Source organism: Lepisma saccharinum, chromosome 1, assembly GCF_977018435.1.
Source record: "Lepisma saccharinum chromosome 1, izLepSacc3.1, whole genome shotgun sequence".
In the NCBI taxonomy this organism is placed as follows: Eukaryota; Metazoa; Arthropoda; class Insecta; order Zygentoma; family Lepismatidae; genus Lepisma; species Lepisma saccharinum.
Genome location: NC_139229.1, coordinates 99,826,785 through 99,847,297, shown reverse-complemented (window position 1 = coordinate 99,847,297; position 20,513 = coordinate 99,826,785). Strand labels below are relative to the sequence as shown.

Below are 20,513 nucleotides of genomic sequence, written 5' to 3'. Positions count from 1 at the left end.
CTTTACTTTAATATTCAGACTTAAGGGCAGAGACAAACATGAATTATGGGCATTAATTTTAAAAAAATCAACAAAAATATTTCATTATTACATACAAATAGTTTTTGAACTGCATTTTTCTTCTTGCTGTGGTAAATTTCATGACACGTTTGATTTTACAGTTCAATCATTCCCTCATTCACATGAATCATATTTGTGGAATGCATTAGGTGTACAGTGACATTAAAAGTTTTGTGTGCAATATTCTATAAAGGATAAAAGATTCTCATGGTACCGGGATATAATCATCACAGCTTAATGCAACGAGCATATTGTGAAATTTATGTACTGAAACACAGTTCAATGCGCTTCTGGCATACTGACTACCATGACTACTGAGACCCGGGTTCGATTAGCAGGGATGAACCGGAATTTTTTCCACCTCTTCAAGCAACTCCAGTGCCCACCCTGCATTATATAAAGTAGGTACCTGGGGGTTAAGGGGACCAGGGGCATGCTGCTGATCACATCACCCCCACCTTTGCCCGTCATCAGGAAGTGTGGAGCCCCTAACTCCACACCCCCTATACGTCTTCATGGCATAGTGCAAAGCACAGGGGAGCACTTTACTTTACTTTTTTACACTACTATGTAAAGTTTGCTATTTTTACATCATATCTAGTAGGTTGGGTTTGTGGATGCTGCAGGAATACATCCACGCAACAATGTGTTTTTCACATAGTGGCATTGTTGAATCTAGATGCACAACCTTTATGGTTTTCATCTTTATCTTTGCTCTATATTGAACGTAGTAAATTTAAACATTTTTAGCTCTATATTGAATGTAGTAAAATTAAACATTTTTAATTATATGTTCATGCAACGGAATGCAAAATTTCCATGCTATTAATATAAACTATTGCAATTTAGATATTTAAAAGAAGGTCAGATTTTCATTTTACACCAACAATAATATGCTCATTTTTCATTCTTTGTTTCCAATTCCAAAATACACTAAGCGGTAATTGTAATTCGTGTTACTGGTTAAGTTTGCTGCTGCGTATATTATAGGTAGATGAAGCTAGATATAGGAAAGATGACTGTATGAAGCAGATGTAGTGCCATCTTGAATTCCCAGCTGTAGTTATCATATTAGAAAAACACTGAAAAGCAACACACAAAATTCTTTGTTCATAAATTACCATAACTGTGCATGCTTGATAGTTAAGAAATTCTGCTCTTTGGGTGAAATAGAGCCTGAATTGTGCTGTACACATGTTCAAGACATTTCTGCACGTTCCATTTCCCAATTGTGTGCAACCAGATGGAAGAAGGTATTTGCAACAGGTCACACTCCAATGTATTTTCCCCCTTCCAGCATGTTGTTACAAAGAAGAAAACTGGATTCACCAGAAAGGAGAGAGAAAAAAAAAAAAAAAAAGAGTGCAAATCCGTAAGAAGCATGAAGAAGAAGCATTCTAGTAAGTCTTGTCTAACACGTGCGTGCAATTCTTTGTTGCTAGGGGAATACTAACCTGCAGTTCGGTATCTTTTAGCTTTAGATCCCTGATATGATGCTTACTAAAGACTTCAGTTGTGAAACAACATCTGCTATATTTCTCCGATTGTTACAGAACACATCTCACACCCCTGAAAGACATTAAAGTTCTGGGCTGTTTCACAGATTACTTGCTTATTTCAGCAAAAGTAAGGGTCCTTGAATTTGCTGAGAAAGAATTTCTGAGAAGATCCAGCATTCGTGTTTCACTATGGAAACACATTTTTCCATTTCAGGTTCAACATATGCTCTACTAAACATGTTAAACTGTTTCCTATTTTCCCAACTTTTAATATAACCAATACATGACCATCATAAGAAAAAAATAAAGTAGTATTTACATATTGGGAGGAAGGGGAAGGCATTTATGGTAAGATGTAAACACAATTTTTACACTACATATCAATATGTAGGAATTCAACTCATTTGATTTGATTTTTGTTATTAGGATCACTTTTCTGCCACTTTTGGCTAATTGCGACGATGAGGATGAGTGATGATATGACGAAATTGATGAATGAACTCTCATGAAGAACATCCATGCTAATGCAATCAAGCATGGGGTCCCTAGCATTGTAGAATGCCATGCTAACCACTCTGCCACAGATGTCGGCCAATTCAACTTTAATTTGCAATGATTTAATGTGAATGGTATACATATTTGACCTCATTTATGCACCAAGCCTCATGAGGACTAAAATACAGTGATGAGCTCCCAAATGTAATAAAACCCTAACCCTTTATATTACCAAGCAACAAGCATTTACAATTGGATGCAAGCATCTCTGAACAAATAATAATTGCTAAATGTGGAAATTCATATGATTTTTATATGATTATGAAACTGAATAAACCTTATTTAAATTATTTTCAAAAAATATATGCATGTACCACAAAAATAAAAAGTGAAAAAACCACAACTTGTTCTATCGTGAAAGAAGTAGGAATTATTATCATTGACATTTTTTTCTTAGGAGGACCACAAATTGAGAAATCCTTTTCAAAACAACAGAATATTTGATCAATGAGAACATTGAATTAATCCATGAAATCATTCCAGAAGTAAGATTTTCCATCAATCTTACAAAATATATATATGCCTACTCTTGTCTGATTCTAGAAGCAATATATCGGAGGAAGGGTTACATATTTCCTCAATTGAAGTTCTGTTATGTGCATAAAGTTTCCATGAATTTTATGTTTGTGTTTACACCTGGAACTATTTGTCTCTTTCCACATTTGTTTACCATAAAGAACAATACACATAAAAAATATTACACTATAGAATATACATTATTAAAACAAGAAATAGTCTGCAGCTTAAATTCCTATTTTAAAATTAAAATCATATAATTTCTCAATATAATCAATCTCAAATAATAGCAATTGATTAGAGAAGGGTTCTTGTAGCATGTGCATGCACAAATAATTAAACACGTAAGTGCTAGATCAACAGGAGCAAAAACATATCACTATAAAATTTAGTCATAGAATAACGACAATATCACTATATCGACCAATTTCTGGACGTAACCAGGTGTGTTAAAAAGATCTAAATCCTTATACAAATGAAAGAAATTCACAAGTAAATAGATATTTTCTGAAATGAAGAGTACATTTTTTTTTAATGAAAGTAGCGGAGTAAGAGAACCGTTCACATCTTACATCATAAATATTCAGTTTATTGTTTTGCTGTATTAAAAAATGTTCAAAAGAATATTTGATCCTGAAATTTTTGACAACTCTTGTGTTCTTCAAGAGGAGAACTGAAGAACAAAACCTTATATTGCATTGACAGGTAACATTAAAATGATAGTTTAAAGAAGGGAATGTATGACATCCATATGATACTTAAAATATGATCGTCTTTGAAGATTTTAATCATGCTGTAGATACAAATTTTCCAGCATTTTCTATACGCATGAAAAGTTGTTTAACTGCAGTAAACCATATAACATGGGAAAATACGCCACTGTGTGCAACATGTATTGTTTTTATTCTTCACTGGGTACTGTATTGATGTTCAAGACAAGATAAAGGTGCCAATTTTTTTGTTCAATATAATTGAAAATTATATTTTAATACCACTGTTATTTTTTCATGTGAACGTGTGGCAACGCATTATAATTGTGATATTACATTACACATGCATTTTCTGTTTCAGATAGTCAACATTTTGGCAAAAAGAAAGTCAAAACATATTCACTGATTGAAAGGCCAATTACATTCTGTGCAGAAGCACATGGTGAATGCAATGGAATATTTAGCAACATATATGTACCTATTTTTACCATGTGGCAATTTTCACATTTCAATCCATTCAGCAAACTGCCAGCGTCTGTGGCAGAGTGAACTATGAAGCAAGAGCTCCTAGGTTCAAATATGGGGTAAGGTATGGACATACATACATACATACATACATACATACATACATATATATATATATACATACATATATATATATATATATATAATATATATATATATATATATATATATATATATATATATTATATATATATATATATATATATATATATATATATATATATATAAAATCAAATAAGGTAAAGGAAACACTCACCGGACAGTAGGAAAATTCAAAATTTTCGCTAATTTATAGCATCATCGGTGTCCTACTGTCCGGTGAGTGTTTCCTTTACCTTATTTGATTTTTACTTAGCCCTTTTGGCCCTCCTTGCTTTTATCCATTATATATATATATATATATATATATATATATAATAACACACACACACACACACACACACACACACACACACACACACACACACACACACACACACACACATATATATCAATTCAACATCATCTCCACTGCTGAGATAACCAAAAGAAGTCAAAAAACAATATAAAATGTTTAGAAAATGGTAAAATTTGCAGAAGAATGCTAAACAAGGAACACATTGTTGATGGCAGGAGAGATTCAAATTAACTGAAAGAGCTCCCAAATATAAATCTGCAGATAAATATATGTATACATTACTCGTTTATATATGTTGTACTCACAACAAAATTAAACAAATGCTATGTTTAAATTCATAGCACAAATACAGTTGAGATCTCATCTTATACAAATATATGTGTAACTTTTGGGGAAAAACTTACTTCTTTGTTGAAATCAATAGGCAATAAAGTAAGTTTTTTTTTTCAAAAGTTATACAGATTTGTTATAATAATAATAATAATAATAAATTCTTTATTTCCGTAGACCCATATCCATGGGTGTGGAAAACGTCATACAATACTAAATATTACAAATGGAGTAAGATTACAATAAAAAGAACAAAATGCAAACACAAAAAATACAAATAAATCATATGGGTTAAACATAAACAGTTATAAGTGTTACATACTAAACTTGTAAAACAGATAATCCAAATATAGGAGACATACAATATCAAAAGAATTTAAATGCTTCAATTTACTAATCCAGTTTAACTATTGAAATTCATTGAGATTATATAGAGGTATATCTGTTAAATACTGTTTAATTGATTTCAGTTTCTTGTGAGTTTCTGTAATTTCTTTGATGTATGTGGGAAGTTTGTTATGGTATTTTATTCCTGCAACATGAGGTGATTTGTCTGAGAGAACAAGTCTGTGTGCTTGCATGTGGAAGTTCTCTTTTTGACGTGTGTTGTGCTGATGGACTGTCGAATTCTTATCTAATTTACGGTGTTTTAGTACATATTCAATTACTTTGTAAATATATAAGGAATATATGGTCATAATTTTATTTTCTCTAAATAATTCTCTACATGAGTTTCTAATTGGTATTTTGAACATATACCTTATTGCTCTTTTCTGTAGAGTAAGCAATCTTTGAGTGTATTCCTGTGCAGCTCCTCCCCATGCTATTATGCAATATTCTAGGTATGGATATACAAGTCCATAGTATAGATTTGTGTTTATTTCAGACACATTATATTGTGTTAGGAGTTTTAGTAGATATAAGTTTTTCCCTACTTTTTTGCATACATGGTCAATATGATATGACCATCTTAATTTGTCATCAATAACTAAACCTAAAAATGTAACTGGATTTTCATAATTGATTTGATTACAATCTATTTGTAAGTTTATATTATCAAAATTGGGTTTATTTCCAGGATTGAAAGCCATATACATTGTTTTTTGATAGTTTACATTCAAGTTATATGAATTTAAGTGCTGAGTTATTATATTTACTGATATGTAGGTTTGTATTTCTAATTGTTCTTGTGTATTTGCACTGCATGTTATGGTTGTGTCATCTGCGTATGTTAAAATATTTGTATTGTCTGGAGCAGGTAAGTCGTTGGTATATAGTATGAACAGTAGCGGGCCTAGTATAGAGCCTTGAGGGACTCCTGTTTTTGCATATTCAGTGTCAGATATAATTTTGTGAACCACGGAGTTTTCAGTATGTAGTATCTGGGTGTACTGTGGTCTATCCGTGAGAAAAGATTTTATCAGTTTGTATGTATTTCCTCTAATGCCAAGATTGTATATTTTTTGCATGAGCATAGAGTGGTCTAAGCAGTCAAAGGCTTTGGACAGATCCAGGAAAATAGCACAGCTCAATAAGTCACTTAACACCCCCAGTATAAGGCCACTGCGGCGTGGAACATGAAAATAGCGATGACCAATCGTTGCCTGGCCAAGGGGGAACCACACTGACGTCACCTGCATGGTCAGCAGCCATCTTCATGTCCGCCATCTTGAAATCAACTTCAGAAATTTAAATGGGAAGGGGGTCGTGTGACATATCAAAATGGGCTAGAATTTCACCAGGAAAACAACTGTGACATTTGTTTTCACCTAACTTTAAATTTAAGGGTGATTCCCGCATGGGAGAGTGACACATCCTTTCCTTTTTTGCTTAAATGTTTATTGTTCAAATTATCATTAGTATGTGATTATGTGGTATTTATTGTTTAGACCAATCACTGAAAATGTCCGAATATTGACTTACCGGTATGTACATATCTTGTAGTATTGGTTGACATGGAAATTACGATTGTGTTTTGTCTTTACATAAAAGTTTAAAAGAGTGATGATGTGAATTGATCGTGTCAAGAGTAGCACATTTCCTTTTTCACTGATCTGAACGAAAATGCCAGTAACACGTGAGGAACTGATTGCCATCATATTGTCAGGGGAGAGAAGTACGCGTGACATTGCCGCAGACTTCAATAACCGCAATCCTGCAAGACAACCGGTGTCACATGTGGCCGTCAGCCAGTTGCTGACAATGTTTCAATATACTGGATCTGTGGTCCAGGATGCATTAATAGATAAAGCAAGTTAAATACAGCTTCAGTGCTCATCTTAACTGTCCTTTTGGTAGAGGTTTTTCATCAAATAAACATTTATTTCTAATTTCCAACTTTACCTAAGTAGGGATCAAATAAATAAAGGTTAAGAAAAATTTTAAGAAGGTCAAGAATAACTTATGGAAAAGTCAAGAATTTTGGACTTGTTATTTTGGTAGACACTCCATAATCAGTAATGAATCTACACTTTGAAGTGGGATTCAAACCACCAGGTATCGAACCTGGGACCGCTTGTCATAAAGTAGCAGCGACCTCTCTTTGCATGTGCTTAAAATAAAAGCAGAATACAGAAAATATTGTCATGTTAAATATCCTTTACTTATTAGGCTTGTGTACATAAAATACTTGATAACAAAACACAAAGTAATAAATATGTTGGTGAGCGTATTCAATTGGCATGCTTCTCCTTTTTATCTTGTATTGCACAAATCCAGCACAATTTGAAGTGAAACTCATAATTACTAAGAAATGCTAATTTCAATTTGAGTTGGTGGTAGCAAGATGGTCCTGAAAAATGAAGTCAAAGATAACAGCCATTGCAAAGTAGCTTGTGTATTATGGCCTGTTCTCAGTCTAACTAACATACAACAAAATTATAATTCTCAAAGTACTTCATCCATGTTTCCCTTTGAACTGTTTTCTTGATATTAATGTTTTTTTTGTGTAACATTATGGGTATATAGCAAACAGACCAAGAACCCTGCAGAAGAAAAGCTACACAGAACTTTCTGCAGTGACATAGCACTTTGCTATAATATAAAATAGTAGTGTGTCTAACCTACAATAAGCAAGACCACTATATTTTTCTAATCTAACATTAAAGTATTGCGATATTGGTGCAGAAGCTTTAAATTTCAAGCATTTGGGGGGGGGGGGGGGTTGAGAAGCTGAAAACTGTTTAGGAAAGGGAACAACTGTGTTGAATTTGTATTATGGACATTTTGCATTTGAATGCTTTTTCACTCTTAGATGCTAGTTCTTGCATAAAGTATTATCTGTTAATTTTGCTTAGGTGAATTGGAAAACAAAATGAAAATGTGCCAGGGAATTGAAAATCCTATCAGAACTTTCTTAAAAGGTGGTGGCGGGGAACAGGGTGTTTTTTTGCAAAATGCAGAATTCATTTGGTAAGTTAATAGTTAAAGAGATACAAATTAAGGCAGTTTTCAACTTTGCATAATGTGGAACAACTTGACAGATATATAAAGCTCCTTGTATATTGTGAATGTCATTTGCCAATATTTCAGGTAACTATCCAGAAACAACAGATGCAGGGTGTTCCATAAGTCGAACTACAGGTACAGGCACACTGAAGAGGAAGGGGGTTTGGAGGCAAAAACCCCTTCCCACCCCCTTTTTTCTCTTGGAAAGAAAATAGGTCAATATAAATATTTGCTCCATTATCCTACCCATACTGGTATTAGAAATGTCATTTGAGCATTGAGGACTCATGATGATGGTGTTTCACACATGCGCATGCACTCCAATACAGCAAGGCCAGCAGTGGTGGCACACAACACAACTGTTGTAACTGTTACAAATTAATTCTTTAACTTTTGGTTTCTCATTATTTCTTCCGGGTTGCCTCAACAGAATATCAACCTGCAAGCCTCCAAGGTTCATCCTTTTCTGATATGGGCCCATCAACACCCTCTCGCGGCGTGTTGACAAAACATCTACGTAGTATCACTCTGGTCATCCTGTACCTATAATGCCACCAGGAGCCCAAGAAATCCCCCGGCAACCTTGAAGGATCAAATGGGAGGGTAGGTTGTGTTGGGGCAAATTTTGTTTTCCAACCGGTAAGCCTGAAAGCAAGCCCGAGTGCCATCGGATCACTCTACTGATGTCCTCAGTGTTGCGAATTGCACGATTAAGTGTCCAAGTGTACTGTATACTGTCAGCGATATGGCATATCCGCCAAGCTAGTTAAAATTTATATTCATAAATAAACTATAAAGTTTTAAAACACGAAAATATGATAGCTGACACACGGATGACATATTCTATGTGAAGATAAACATTTCCGAGTGTTCGGTCTATTAAGACAGCTAACATGTCCATGGACACATCCACCAAATAGTGTTTGTAAAACTCGCTGGCCGCGGTCACACTTTTTTCAAGTGCTTTGCGAGGTGAAAAGTTACGATTTTTCAGGTGGGTGAATTTCTATTTGTTTGCTTCAAAAACTTTGGTGTTGGCATTGTTTACTATTTACTATGGAAAGAACTATGTGGTGCTAAAGTGGATTTGTGAATATTGCAATGTGTGAAAATCTTGAAAATTGTTTCAATCATCCACGATCGTCTGTTGCATTAAATACGTTTGACAACAGACCAACTGAAATTCGAAAAAAATGAAATGTGCCAGGACATTCATTGTTGCCCTTAGAGACTTTATGGAAACAGTACCAGGTAGAGTGCTCATTTTTTCAGTATAATGTACCATGTAGAAGCAATTAATTCTTGATTTTTTAAATTTTTCGGGATCTGCTGCCCCAATGGAAAATGTCACCGCACGCCACTGTTTTCACATTAGAATCTGGCAGTGCAGTGACGTGCACTGAGGAGTAGCTAGTCTAGCAGAGATAGATCAATCAATCTCAAATCTCTAATTATTTTAAAATCACAATATTTATTGTTTTGTTGAAGACACAGTTCATATGCAACACTTTTTTTCACGTGCTTCTCGTCCCTCGGTGCGTTCAGCGGCCTAGCTCGCTCTTTCTCCGCCTCATAGTTCCAGGTAGAAACGGGTTTTCGAAGGGAAAGGGAAGATTTCTGCCTCTACCTCCCTTTGCCCCCTGGCCCCCGCTGAAATGGTTGAAAGCCCGTGCTTTCAGGTCCCTCTGTCTATCTCCTATAGGACAGATAGGGGATTGGTTTCCATTCGATTCCTTTGTAAATCCTCTAAAGAACTAAGGGGATTTTTTTCTGCAGTACTTCTGTCCTCTGTATTTACACTACTTTTTACACGTTGTACAATATGTATGTATAATATGGGATGTACTTTTATCATTTATGCAATTGGAACGTCTTATGTGCAGACAAAATTTTATGCTTTTTTTAAAAATATGGAATATATAATGATTAAATAACAAATATTTGCTCACGCTCTCTCTTGCTCTCGTTTTAGTAGTGTTTTATTTAAATATACTAATCTCTTGGCCTCCAATAAAAAAATGGATAAGCTAAACAATCATAAATACGGATGTACTTATTTGGGCAAGAGAACGCGCGTTCTAATTCTTGTTGTTGGTTTGGTTTATTTTACTTCGCTTGTCTGCCACATTTGGTTATCTCGAAAATGAGGATGAGTGATGATATGATCAAACTGATGAAGGGACCTCACAATGAACAATTCAGGCCGGAATTCGTGACGAGCGTGCATTCTTGTTCCTACGTGTTGTACACTGCCTGCAGTGAATGATGAGAAAATTAGAAATGAAAAATGGATCCCAGAATTCAAAAAGCCAAATGAACATCATTGAAGAAAGTAGAAAAAAGGTTTGTTTAAAGTTGTGTTTTGTTACCCATGGCTTTTTCTAGCTGTATAGATTTAATCGGAATAAGTAGCTAAGAGCTTGGAAAGTCGTGAGGGACAATCATAAACAGAGAATTCTAGGCTCCTGATTTCACAGTGCCCTGCAGATGCACTGGGAGGAAATTATTTGTATTTTCTTCTCTCTTCCATCGCTTCACCTAATTTCTGCCATGACGATGAACGTTGATTAAATTAGACGGGTGAAGAGTGGTTGCAAAGAAACACTAATGCAAAGGCCAGGGCTCGAGCCCGGATCCTTCAGTAACGAGATCGTGAGATGGGGAAATTATGGAAATCAAGCAATGCAAAATTTTTGAAAAAACGTTAATCATATATAAAGATGGTATTTCAAAAATTCAATTGAAAATTACTACTCAGGAGAAATGCAGTTTGCTTTACCGATACCCACGTATCCGAATGGTTAGCGCCTTCCTCACATGTTTGTTGTCGGCCGACCTCCGTGGGGGTAGTGGAAGTGGTCCCGGATCTGTACCCGATGGAGGCATATAGTGGTTCGGATCCCACATTAAACTATAGGTCTAGTCCCGATTAGCCTTTCTGTGTATAAAGTGGACTTAAAACGTCAAATCAACCATCAAATCAACCAACCGTGGGGGAGTGGTTACCACAGCGTGCTACAACACCAGGAGTTCCTGGTTCGAACCCCTACCTGGACATGGGTGTTCTTTGTGTTTGTCCCTTCATTAATTTTGTCGTATCATCTTCGCGATTAACCAAATGTATAAAAAAGCTAATCAAATAAAATCATTCATTGATTGATTGTTTGATTTGGTTTATTTTACTTCGCTTTCCGCCATATTTGGATAATCGCGAAGACGATATGATAAAATTGATGAAGGGCAAGGGACACACAAAGATCACCCATTGTCAAGCCGAGATTCAAACCCGGCATCTCTGTCTCAGTAGTCAAATCAAATCGTTTCTGATTTTCGAAAGTGGGTGGAAGTTATGTGTACAATTTTTTGTAGTCATTCCTAACTTTGCAATTTTTCCTGTATTTGACGTTCTTCTTTTAGGAATACTGGGCCCTAAAAGGGGGGGGGGATTATGACCCGTTGGGCACGCCACTCATTGCTACCCCAAGTGTCGACGTCACCGCACGTCACTGTGGCAATGTGACATTAGTGTGATGAGCATTTTCGTCATCAATGGATTGGTTGTCGATCGCCCTACCAAGAGAGTCCACATCTTATCTTCTGGACTGTTATTTGTTGGGCCATCTGAAAGTTGAGCTGTATGAGGTGAAAATTCAGTGTTCACCATCTGAAACAACACATTGTTGAGGCATGTCACTGAATTCCAGCAGATGTGATCAAATTAGTTCTGGCACAGTGGAAGTATAGTATTCGACTGTGTATGTAACACAAAATCAAACACTTCGAACATATAATCTGATGCACTTTCTCTTCTGGTTCTAGACTTATGGGACACCCTGTACATTTTGTCATAGGAAGAAGCAGATTCTCATTTGCATTAATTACATTTATATGAAATTATTGTGTTTGGCAGCACAAATACTGTAATTTCAGAATGAACTCTCTGAAGATCACATTTGGAATTATACTTTGCAAAAATTAATATACATTTAAAAATTAAGCGGAAAGGTGTGCAAAATCTATAAGCATGTACTACACTGTTATAAAAGTAAACTAAGACAAGAAAATAGCTTATAATAGCTGTACCTACTCTAATTAATAAGATTCTTACTTTTACTTAAACATGTTAAGTTACAGAATTAAGTACCTGGATTTTAACAAAAGTGCTGTGGAGCTTTCTGGACATTTCCGACAGACCATCATCGTGTTCGACAAGCATATCTAATTCTTGTTGCGTGCATCGTGCTGACAGGTCCTCCCACTTTCGACGTAGCTCAGCAAGCTCTTGGTCCCGCTCTGTGATTTCCAAGTTCATCCTGATTAAGCTCTGTTCTTCACTGTGTTTCTGAAGTTCCAAGGCTGACTTCAATTCCTTCACTTTGGACTGGAATTGAACAACATTGGTAAATTAATACTTTTGAATTGGTACTCGGATCATTTTTTGAGGATTAGATTGACTAATAGGTACCAATAAGGACTAGGCTGTGGATCAATAGGTATGATAAAGTCTGAAAATAGGTAGGCATAAAAGGCACAGGGGGAAAAAAATGGTATCAAAATTGATGGACATAAATCATATTAGGCACTCAAAAAACAATAATCTTTGAAATAGGCACTTGTGATTGCAATAACAACATACAGCAAAAAAAATATACATGTGTTTTCTTTTCATAAATGGCCTGAAATGGATTTTAAACTCAATAGCCTACATTTTTTGGATGAGGTCAAAAAAAAAAAAGGCATTTTGAAGCTGACTTTAATGGTTGGAACAACAGTAAATACATATTTTTTAAAAAAAGAAATTGTTAAGAGGAAGCAATAATGTAAAATGAAATTGTTTTCTTTTTCCCAGAAACATACTCATTTGTATATTTGCAAGTTACATGTTGCAACTGCATTCACAGAAACATGAAACTAGTTTGTTGTCTCATATACCTTACATTAAATGCAGAAAACTGCTACTTACTTCCAACGTGTCTACTTCCTCCTTCAGCTCACTATTTGTACATTCCACCTCATTCATTTGAGAATGTGATCTGGCCAACTGACTTCTGAGTCTTACAACCTACATGAAAGAAAATATTTTGCTTTCATATTCACAAAGAAATTAAAATGTCAAAATGCTAGAAATATTTGGTACAGTCAATACATAACCTGATTAATGCTGGGGTCACCCTGCCGGAGGAAGCGACTGAGAAGTGGACACGAGGATCAAAGAAAAACACGAACATCACCTCGCTCTTTCACGGCATTAATCCGGTTATTTATTGACTGTAGCAAATAGTTTGTTGATGCCTTTTATTTTCATGCTGTGTGGTGTTTGATGATTGTGTCCTGATAAGACTACGTACTTTTCTGTATGAGGCATCTTCTCATATTCAACACAAAAAAATATAAATACAGAGAAACTGGTACTCACTTTTTCCGCAAAACTGTTTTTTTCATAGTTCTATTAATTTCAGTGGCCTCTGCCACCATCCTCGTTGGAACTTGTTGTGCTGTTGCTTGATGCAACAATAGAACCATGCACAACAAGTTCCAACGAGGATGGTGGCAGTGGCCACTGAAATTAATAGAAAAAAACAGTTTCACGGAAAAAGTGAGTGCCAGTTTTTCTGTATTTATCTACTACCATGTCTCTCATAGGTATCACTAGTATAAGAGCACAATATTTAAAAAAAAAAAAAAAAAAAAAAAAAAAGCTTCAATTTCTGGAATCAGCATATATCAGCATATATCAATATGATAGTGATAAAGTTTTTAAAGCTATAATGTACTGATGAAAAGATTATCTTTGGCTATCATTTGTCGCCAGAAAAGCTTCAAGACTTACTTCAATAATGTACTGATTCAATGTAAAAATATGGTAGAATGGCATATCGATCAGTTTACTGGTAAAATCATCAGCAATTTAAGCGATATTTCTATAATAGCCTGTAATTTACTTCTAGATTATACAATTTTCTTATTGTATTAATGACTGGGAAAGATAATTCATGCGCTTACCTCTGATCTCATGTTACTTTCTCCATCTTCCAGAGCCTTCTGTTTCTCTTGTAGCTCCTGCCTCAATTCCTCATTCTTCTTGTTCGATTTGACTAACTCAAGCTTCAGTTTTGCTTGTTCCTTCACGTGACCCTCTAGCTGGAGTTGAATATCTTGCATCGTATTCTTGTAATTTTGGGTTTCATCTCTGAGGTTGTTGATCTCCTCTTTCAGCTTTCTCTCCCTGCTGGACAGGATCGAATCTGCTTCGGCTAACGTTTCTCGCAACGAAGACTCCGTGACTTCGAGCTCGTCAATTCTTCCCTTGAGGAAAGCTTCTGTCTGCTGTAATTCCTTGATTTGGTACTTCAAGCTGTCCACCTGCGACATCTCCTCCATCAAGTTGGCGTTCTCCATTTCCAGCTCTCGCATCTTGCTCAGAACTTCCTCTTGATCCTGCAGTTCAGATTTCAGCCTCTCTTCTCTATGCTCTTGTTCGAGGAGACGAATGCTCATCTCTCCTTTGGTTTTCTCCAGCATGTAAACCTTGTCCTTTAGGCTCAGTTCAGACTTTTCGACTTCCATCAGTCTTTCCAGAAGGTCTCCCAAGTTCACGTCGCTCGAGCGTCTGCTGAGACGTACCGTTTGCCGGAGTCGCTGTTCGCTTTCTTCTAACCTGCTGATCTTTTGCTTCAAGATGGTTTCATTTTCTTCCAACACGGCAATCTTCTTCTGGTAATCGCCTTCCATTTTCGCCCAGATCTGATCCGCCTGCTGGAGTGTTTCCTTGTACGCCACTTCTTTCTTCTCCAGATCCAAAATCTTCTGCTTCAACACATCTTCTGATTCAAGCAAGTGCCTCATACTTTTGATAGCATTCTTGTCTCTCATTGCGAGTTCTCCGATCCTGACCGTATCACCAACGGCACTGTCTTCACAACCTGGAATGATTCGACTTGTTTCCTTCAAAATTTGCTCGTCGGCATCGAAGTCTGTTAAGTCTAACGCTATGGATACTGAGGTATCTTCTAATTGTCTTTTGGTTGACCTGATATCTTCTTGCAGCTCAGATATTTTCCTCAAATGAATTTCTTCTTTCTGTTTTGCCATGGCAAGCTCCTTGCTAAAGTTCTTCTTCAATTGGGCTTTTTCATTTTTAAAGAGATCTTGATACTTTCCAATATCGGATTCAAGTTCATCCACTCTTGCTCTCAAGCGAGCTTCTGTAGCTTTCCATTTCTTCTCGTTCTCTTCGAATTCTTCAACCATGGATTTATTTTCTTCTAATATCTCTTTCAGTTTCTTCTGCAGCTTTTCGTTCTCAGTCTTCAAGGAGAGTACATCACTTTTCGATGCCAACTTGCCAATTTCACATTTATCACATTTACAGTTAAAAGGTAAGGTTTCACTTTGATTACAAACGGAACTCGAGAGTGACACTTCACTAGCATCTGCATACACACTGGATGCAGAAGGTGCTGATTTTGTTTCGAGCAACTCAGCAGCCTCTGCACAAACTATGGGTTCAACTATGGGAGAAGGTTTTTCAGCATCTGCTGAAGATGCTTCGTTTGTGCTTTCAGAGGGAATGTCTTGGGTAATGTTAGCTGCTGACTGTGAGCCTGACTGCGGTTTAGAAATTTTATCAAGACTCACATTGTGGAAAGCAAGGATTTCTTCACTAGGAAGACCGTTGTTGTCTAACATCCTACTATTCACCCACAAATTACTAATATCGCATGTGCTTTCGGGACTTGATGGTAACGATACCTCACCTTCTGTCTGCGTGCTTTGCTCACAAACTGACGGCCTATTAATACCTCTCGGTGACTTTGCGTTTACAACCTTCGACGGGTCGTACAGTACCAAGGCAGTACACGTGGAGGAGCTGGTTTCACTGAGGTAGTCACTACGCAAAGTGTCTGGCACCTTGTATGAAGGGTTAAACATGCACCACATATTCCAAAGAACTAACGCAGGGACGGAATTTTCAAAAGTTTGAAGTCGATAACGTAGATCAACTTCTAACTCTTCCAGTTCAAAGTTTCTTTGCTCGTACTTTTGCACAAGTCCTTCCCAGTAGCTCATTTCAGTCTTGGCTTCTTTCATTTTCTTCTGGCAGTCGGCAAGGGTTGTTTTAAGCTGAGATATGATCTTTTTGTCTTCTTGAAGCTCAGCTTGCAGGATGAACCTCTTTTCATTCATTGCTTTCAACTTTTCTTCCATCCTGAAAATAAAACCAGAATTAATAAATGATAGAACAGTAGGCATTAGTTTTACATATAATGTTTTAGTTTTTATCTATTTAATCTGATATAAACGCAAAATAGTTCTTGCCACATGCTACAGTATTATTCCAGTTGCATTAAAAGTAACATGGAATTCTAAAATCTAAGTACATTCCTGTAACACTATATTTTTCCTTGTCTTCACTTCTCGATAAAAGAAAACAATTAGATTGGTACTTACAGAAGATACAACGCATAACAATAATAATTAGGTCTGAGCTGATACCACTTTGAACCGATACCAATGCTGATACTCTTACAGATTCCCACAGATACCGATACTTTAAAATTGCAATAATTAAAATTTGTTCAAAATATTGATCAATATTGGTGTGTAAATATTCTTCTCCAATTACATGCACCAATTTACCAAGAAAGTTGCTTCAGAATATTCAAGAATTACATCAGAATACTGATAAATAGATGTTACGTAATTACAAAATACAGTTTTTTGTGCAAAACAAAATAAAAGTTTGAATTTTGAACAATTTCCAGGATAATTAGACTCTGTGAAAGTGTCACGTGGCGTTTTTGCAGACCCAGTGAAAGACCAATATGCCAGAAAGTATCGGCAAATGAATTCAAACCGATATTTTCTGATACTGATACCACTGATATCAGCTGATACCGATACATCGGCTCATCCCTAATAATTTAATAATAATAATATCACAACTGCTTTGATTTTCACATTAGGAGATTACAAAAACAAAAAGGATGACATTATCTGTCTCATGAGCATTCAAGAAGCTTGACATCCATAACCTTCATGCATCTGCAACATGATGTGTGTGTGTGGTACCTACCATGAGGTATTTTGTAACATTTAAAAGACATATTGACAGTGTTTAGCAAAGGTACCAACTTCACATAATATTAGGGGCAAGAATGTCAACAATTTTTTTTTGTGTGTGTATGAAATTTATAATGTTGACTTGTAAGTAAAAATTAGAAGGTATTCATAAAAAGACATATTACAGAGACGGAAGTTCTCGTCAGTTTGGAATGCAGACCTTACAAACTTCATTACTTGCCTCATCCAGTGGAAAGGTACCAGCCTGACAGCCAGATCTGAATTGACAGGTATTGGAATTTTGATATCTAAGCAACCGAACTGATCTGAGAAAATCGGAAGGAAAATTCGAGATCTGTTTCGGATATGATTTGAGTGAGTCAACATCGAAGAAGAAAGAGCACAGGTATGTATCTGGAGGATGGAGTAACTCCATCAGAACATGGTCTGAGCCTATTTACACAACATCTCGCTATCCCATTTTTCTTTACTCTCTACGTTTATCCTGATAAATAATTTGACAAATAATGGAAGGAGAAAACATTGTTGGAGGCACCGGTCTTTTTTGGTAAACGCTCGTAGTTGTAGCTGTGTGTTGCTTGAAAGAAATGTGTATTTTACAATGGGAGTTAGGAATGTTAACAAGTAATGAACAAGAACTAGATATATCCTTAATGCAAATTCAACAGTTGGCGGAACAAATAGTTCCGATTTTGCCATCTCGTCCAGTCACCAGGTCAAGGTCTCAATACATCCAGCAGCTTTCCACCAACGCTGCACATTCTTCACACTGCATTGCCAGTATTCCTTCCATCATAGTTGACAATACTGAAATCATGCCACTAAATATGCCAAATTTGGTATATACATATATAAATTACCACAGATGTTGCAGGTGAGCATGTACCTGGGAGAATCATCAACTGCCCTCAACCTCCCGCATCAATAACCACCACTCCTCCACCCACAACCTAGACTTCACTGTCACCGTCCATACCAACCACCATAATATCCCTTTCAATGACTTCTTCCAGGTAGCGTCATCATTCATCTCTTACCCCAACCAGCCAACACCTCAGTTTGCAAAAGATGGGAAAGGGCCTATATATCAGTCATTAGTGTAACCACTCCACCTGATCTGAACAAAGCCACCCAGTAATTTCCCCACCTCATTTTTTTTATGGCAAAAGTGGCATAAAAGTGAAGTAAAATAAACTAAATCAATCAATCAATTGAATCCCTTCCCCCATCAGTAGCAAATGATTTGTGAAAGTCTTCTATCTTTTCCTCAGTTGTCAGTTGTGATTAGTCACATTATACTGTTTGGAGTGTCAAAGCAAGGCAAGTATACTAGCCTAACATAAGGGAAAAAAGTAGAAATTCTAAAAGAAGCAGAAAGAGGTGTGAGGAAGAAAAGCATCACTAGAGAGTATGGGATACTGGTGAACACACTATCAACCTAAATTAAAAGTAATGAAAAAAAAATATTTATTATGAGTCATGGTAGATGAATTGGGTTTTACATATTTTCTTTAATAATGCAGGCTTTTGTTAAATTGAATTTTAGATAATTCAATTTTTTTGTGTGTGTCACCTTGGAGTTCGATTTAAAATGAGTCCACTGTGTATCGTATCCATCACACCAATTCTGGGTTATTCATTACACTAAAAGTGAATTATGGATAATTTGAAATCTGGGCAACCACAAATTTGAATTTTTTAAAGAAAGCAATACGGTATTATATCTAAGAAATATTGTAGCAACTGCACTTACTTTTGATATTTAAGCCTTGTGTCGTTTTCAGCTTCCTCAAACTCGCATCTCTCTTCCTCAAGCCTGTGATTTTCCGACAGCAATTTTGTGACTTTTTCCTTTAGCTCTTTCAGCTGCACTTTCAGCCAAGCTTCATGGTTCAGCTTCTCCGACCATCTCCTCACTTGCTCGTCACCTTTGGTTTCGTACAATTTCACTTTCTCTTCACAGGTCTTCAGCCTTTCCTTCAGCAAATGAAGTTCACCCTCCGCTAATGCCTTCGACGTCGCAAGTTCTCTGAAGCTGTCTCGCAAGTCTTTCACGGAACCACCTGACTTTGACGATTTTGTCGGCAACACCGGTTCGGGTGCCCGGACGTCGGTGAGGCTGACGGCTCGCAAACCTCGCTTGGTGTTCTCCACCTCTTCCCTGAACCTGTTAAGCTTCTCAATTTCCGCAGTCAGGTCGACAATTTGCAGTTTTGGGCTTTCCTCCTTTCCCCATTCGGTTTGCGTTGCTTGGCTTATATACTCTGGCAGCTCGCTTTCAAATATGCCACTCTCCTGCAAGTGTTGGCTCTCCATGCTCTTAGATCTCTTAAACAAATCATCTGTCCTGTTTTGTGTATCTTTACCTTCATGAGATGGAGTCTGGCTGAAGGTGACTTTTTCAGACTTGTTTTCTTTAGCGGGAATACTGTCCAGAATAGTCTGATGTGAGAATCCTCTGTCTTGATATGCAATGAGGTTGTCGGTGATGCACGGTAAACAAGATCCTTTGGAAATGTCCTGCAAAATAGAGTTCAAAACACATTTTTAGATAGTACAACCAAATAAGGCATAATGGAATGAAGTCATTGAAAAATATTCTTAAAATTTTGAAAATATTTTAACCTTCAGAAATGCATACTTTTGGGTGGCAGTCAAATTAAACATATCTATAAATAGGATACGAAATGCATATTTGGGCTAAAAGATTATAAGATTTTCTTATTGGCTTGGAGGGTGATAAAAGTCACAAGGGGCATCCACCTGCCTTAACGTCTTTCTCTCTGGTGCCATCACTAGTGAAGATATATTTGATCTGCGAGATGGAAAAACAAAAATTGAATGTATTAGCAAATACAGGGTGATTCAAAAGTCACAGGACACCCTTTTTCCTCTGAAACGGATGCGGTAATGGCAGATCCAACTTCACCTGGGTACATCGGGGTAAGAGGCCCATGTATGAGGGTGCATCTCTGAGATAATCTGCGACGCACACCATCTTCGCTACTGCATCATGCGGGCCTGTGATCAAATACCCCCACAAATGCTCATGCACGTCCATGCAGCATGGATTTCACACCTCGAAGAGTGTGTTCAGCACAATGGGAACCACATTGAGCACATTTTCTAGGACATAATGCTGGGTACTGCAGCACGTGGTTGCCATCTTTCAGTGTCAATAACTTTTGTACCGTTACAGCTATCACAAAACCATGGGCGTCCAGAAGGGGAGGGGCATGCCCCGCTCCCCAATGGAAAATGTAAGTCAACCAAAAATTATCTACGTATTTCACACACATAATTTCATTTCAGCCACAATAATATGTGTTAATTATTGCACGAACATGAAAAATGCAAATTTACGCAAAGTTTTTTGAGGGAACAACAGTA

At 36.6% G+C, this 20,513-nt stretch overlaps 1 protein-coding gene across 10 annotated transcripts in view; it reads right to left on the bottom strand.

Annotated features, from left to right (window-relative positions):
• LOC145998714 (uncharacterized) overlaps positions 1-20,513 on the bottom strand; it is a 372,904-nt gene that overhangs the window by 19,235 nt on the left and 333,156 nt on the right. For 8 of the 10 annotated variants that reach the window (XM_083135223.1, XM_083135230.1, XM_083135259.1 and 5 more), the window contains 4 exons: positions 18,877-19,643; positions 14,043-16,248; positions 13,003-13,101; positions 12,184-12,420 (listed from right to left, as the gene is read on the bottom strand). In XM_083135223.1, coding sequence (XP_082991349.1) covers positions 12,184-12,420; positions 13,003-13,101; positions 14,043-16,248; positions 18,877-19,643 — 3,309 coding nt within the window. Of the gene's footprint in view, positions 1-1,514; positions 1,630-7,249; positions 7,384-12,183; positions 12,421-13,002; positions 13,102-14,042; positions 16,249-18,876; positions 19,644-20,513 lie in introns of those variants that run through there. The other 2 variants (XR_014443344.1, XM_083135290.1) reach the window with 2 other exon arrangements.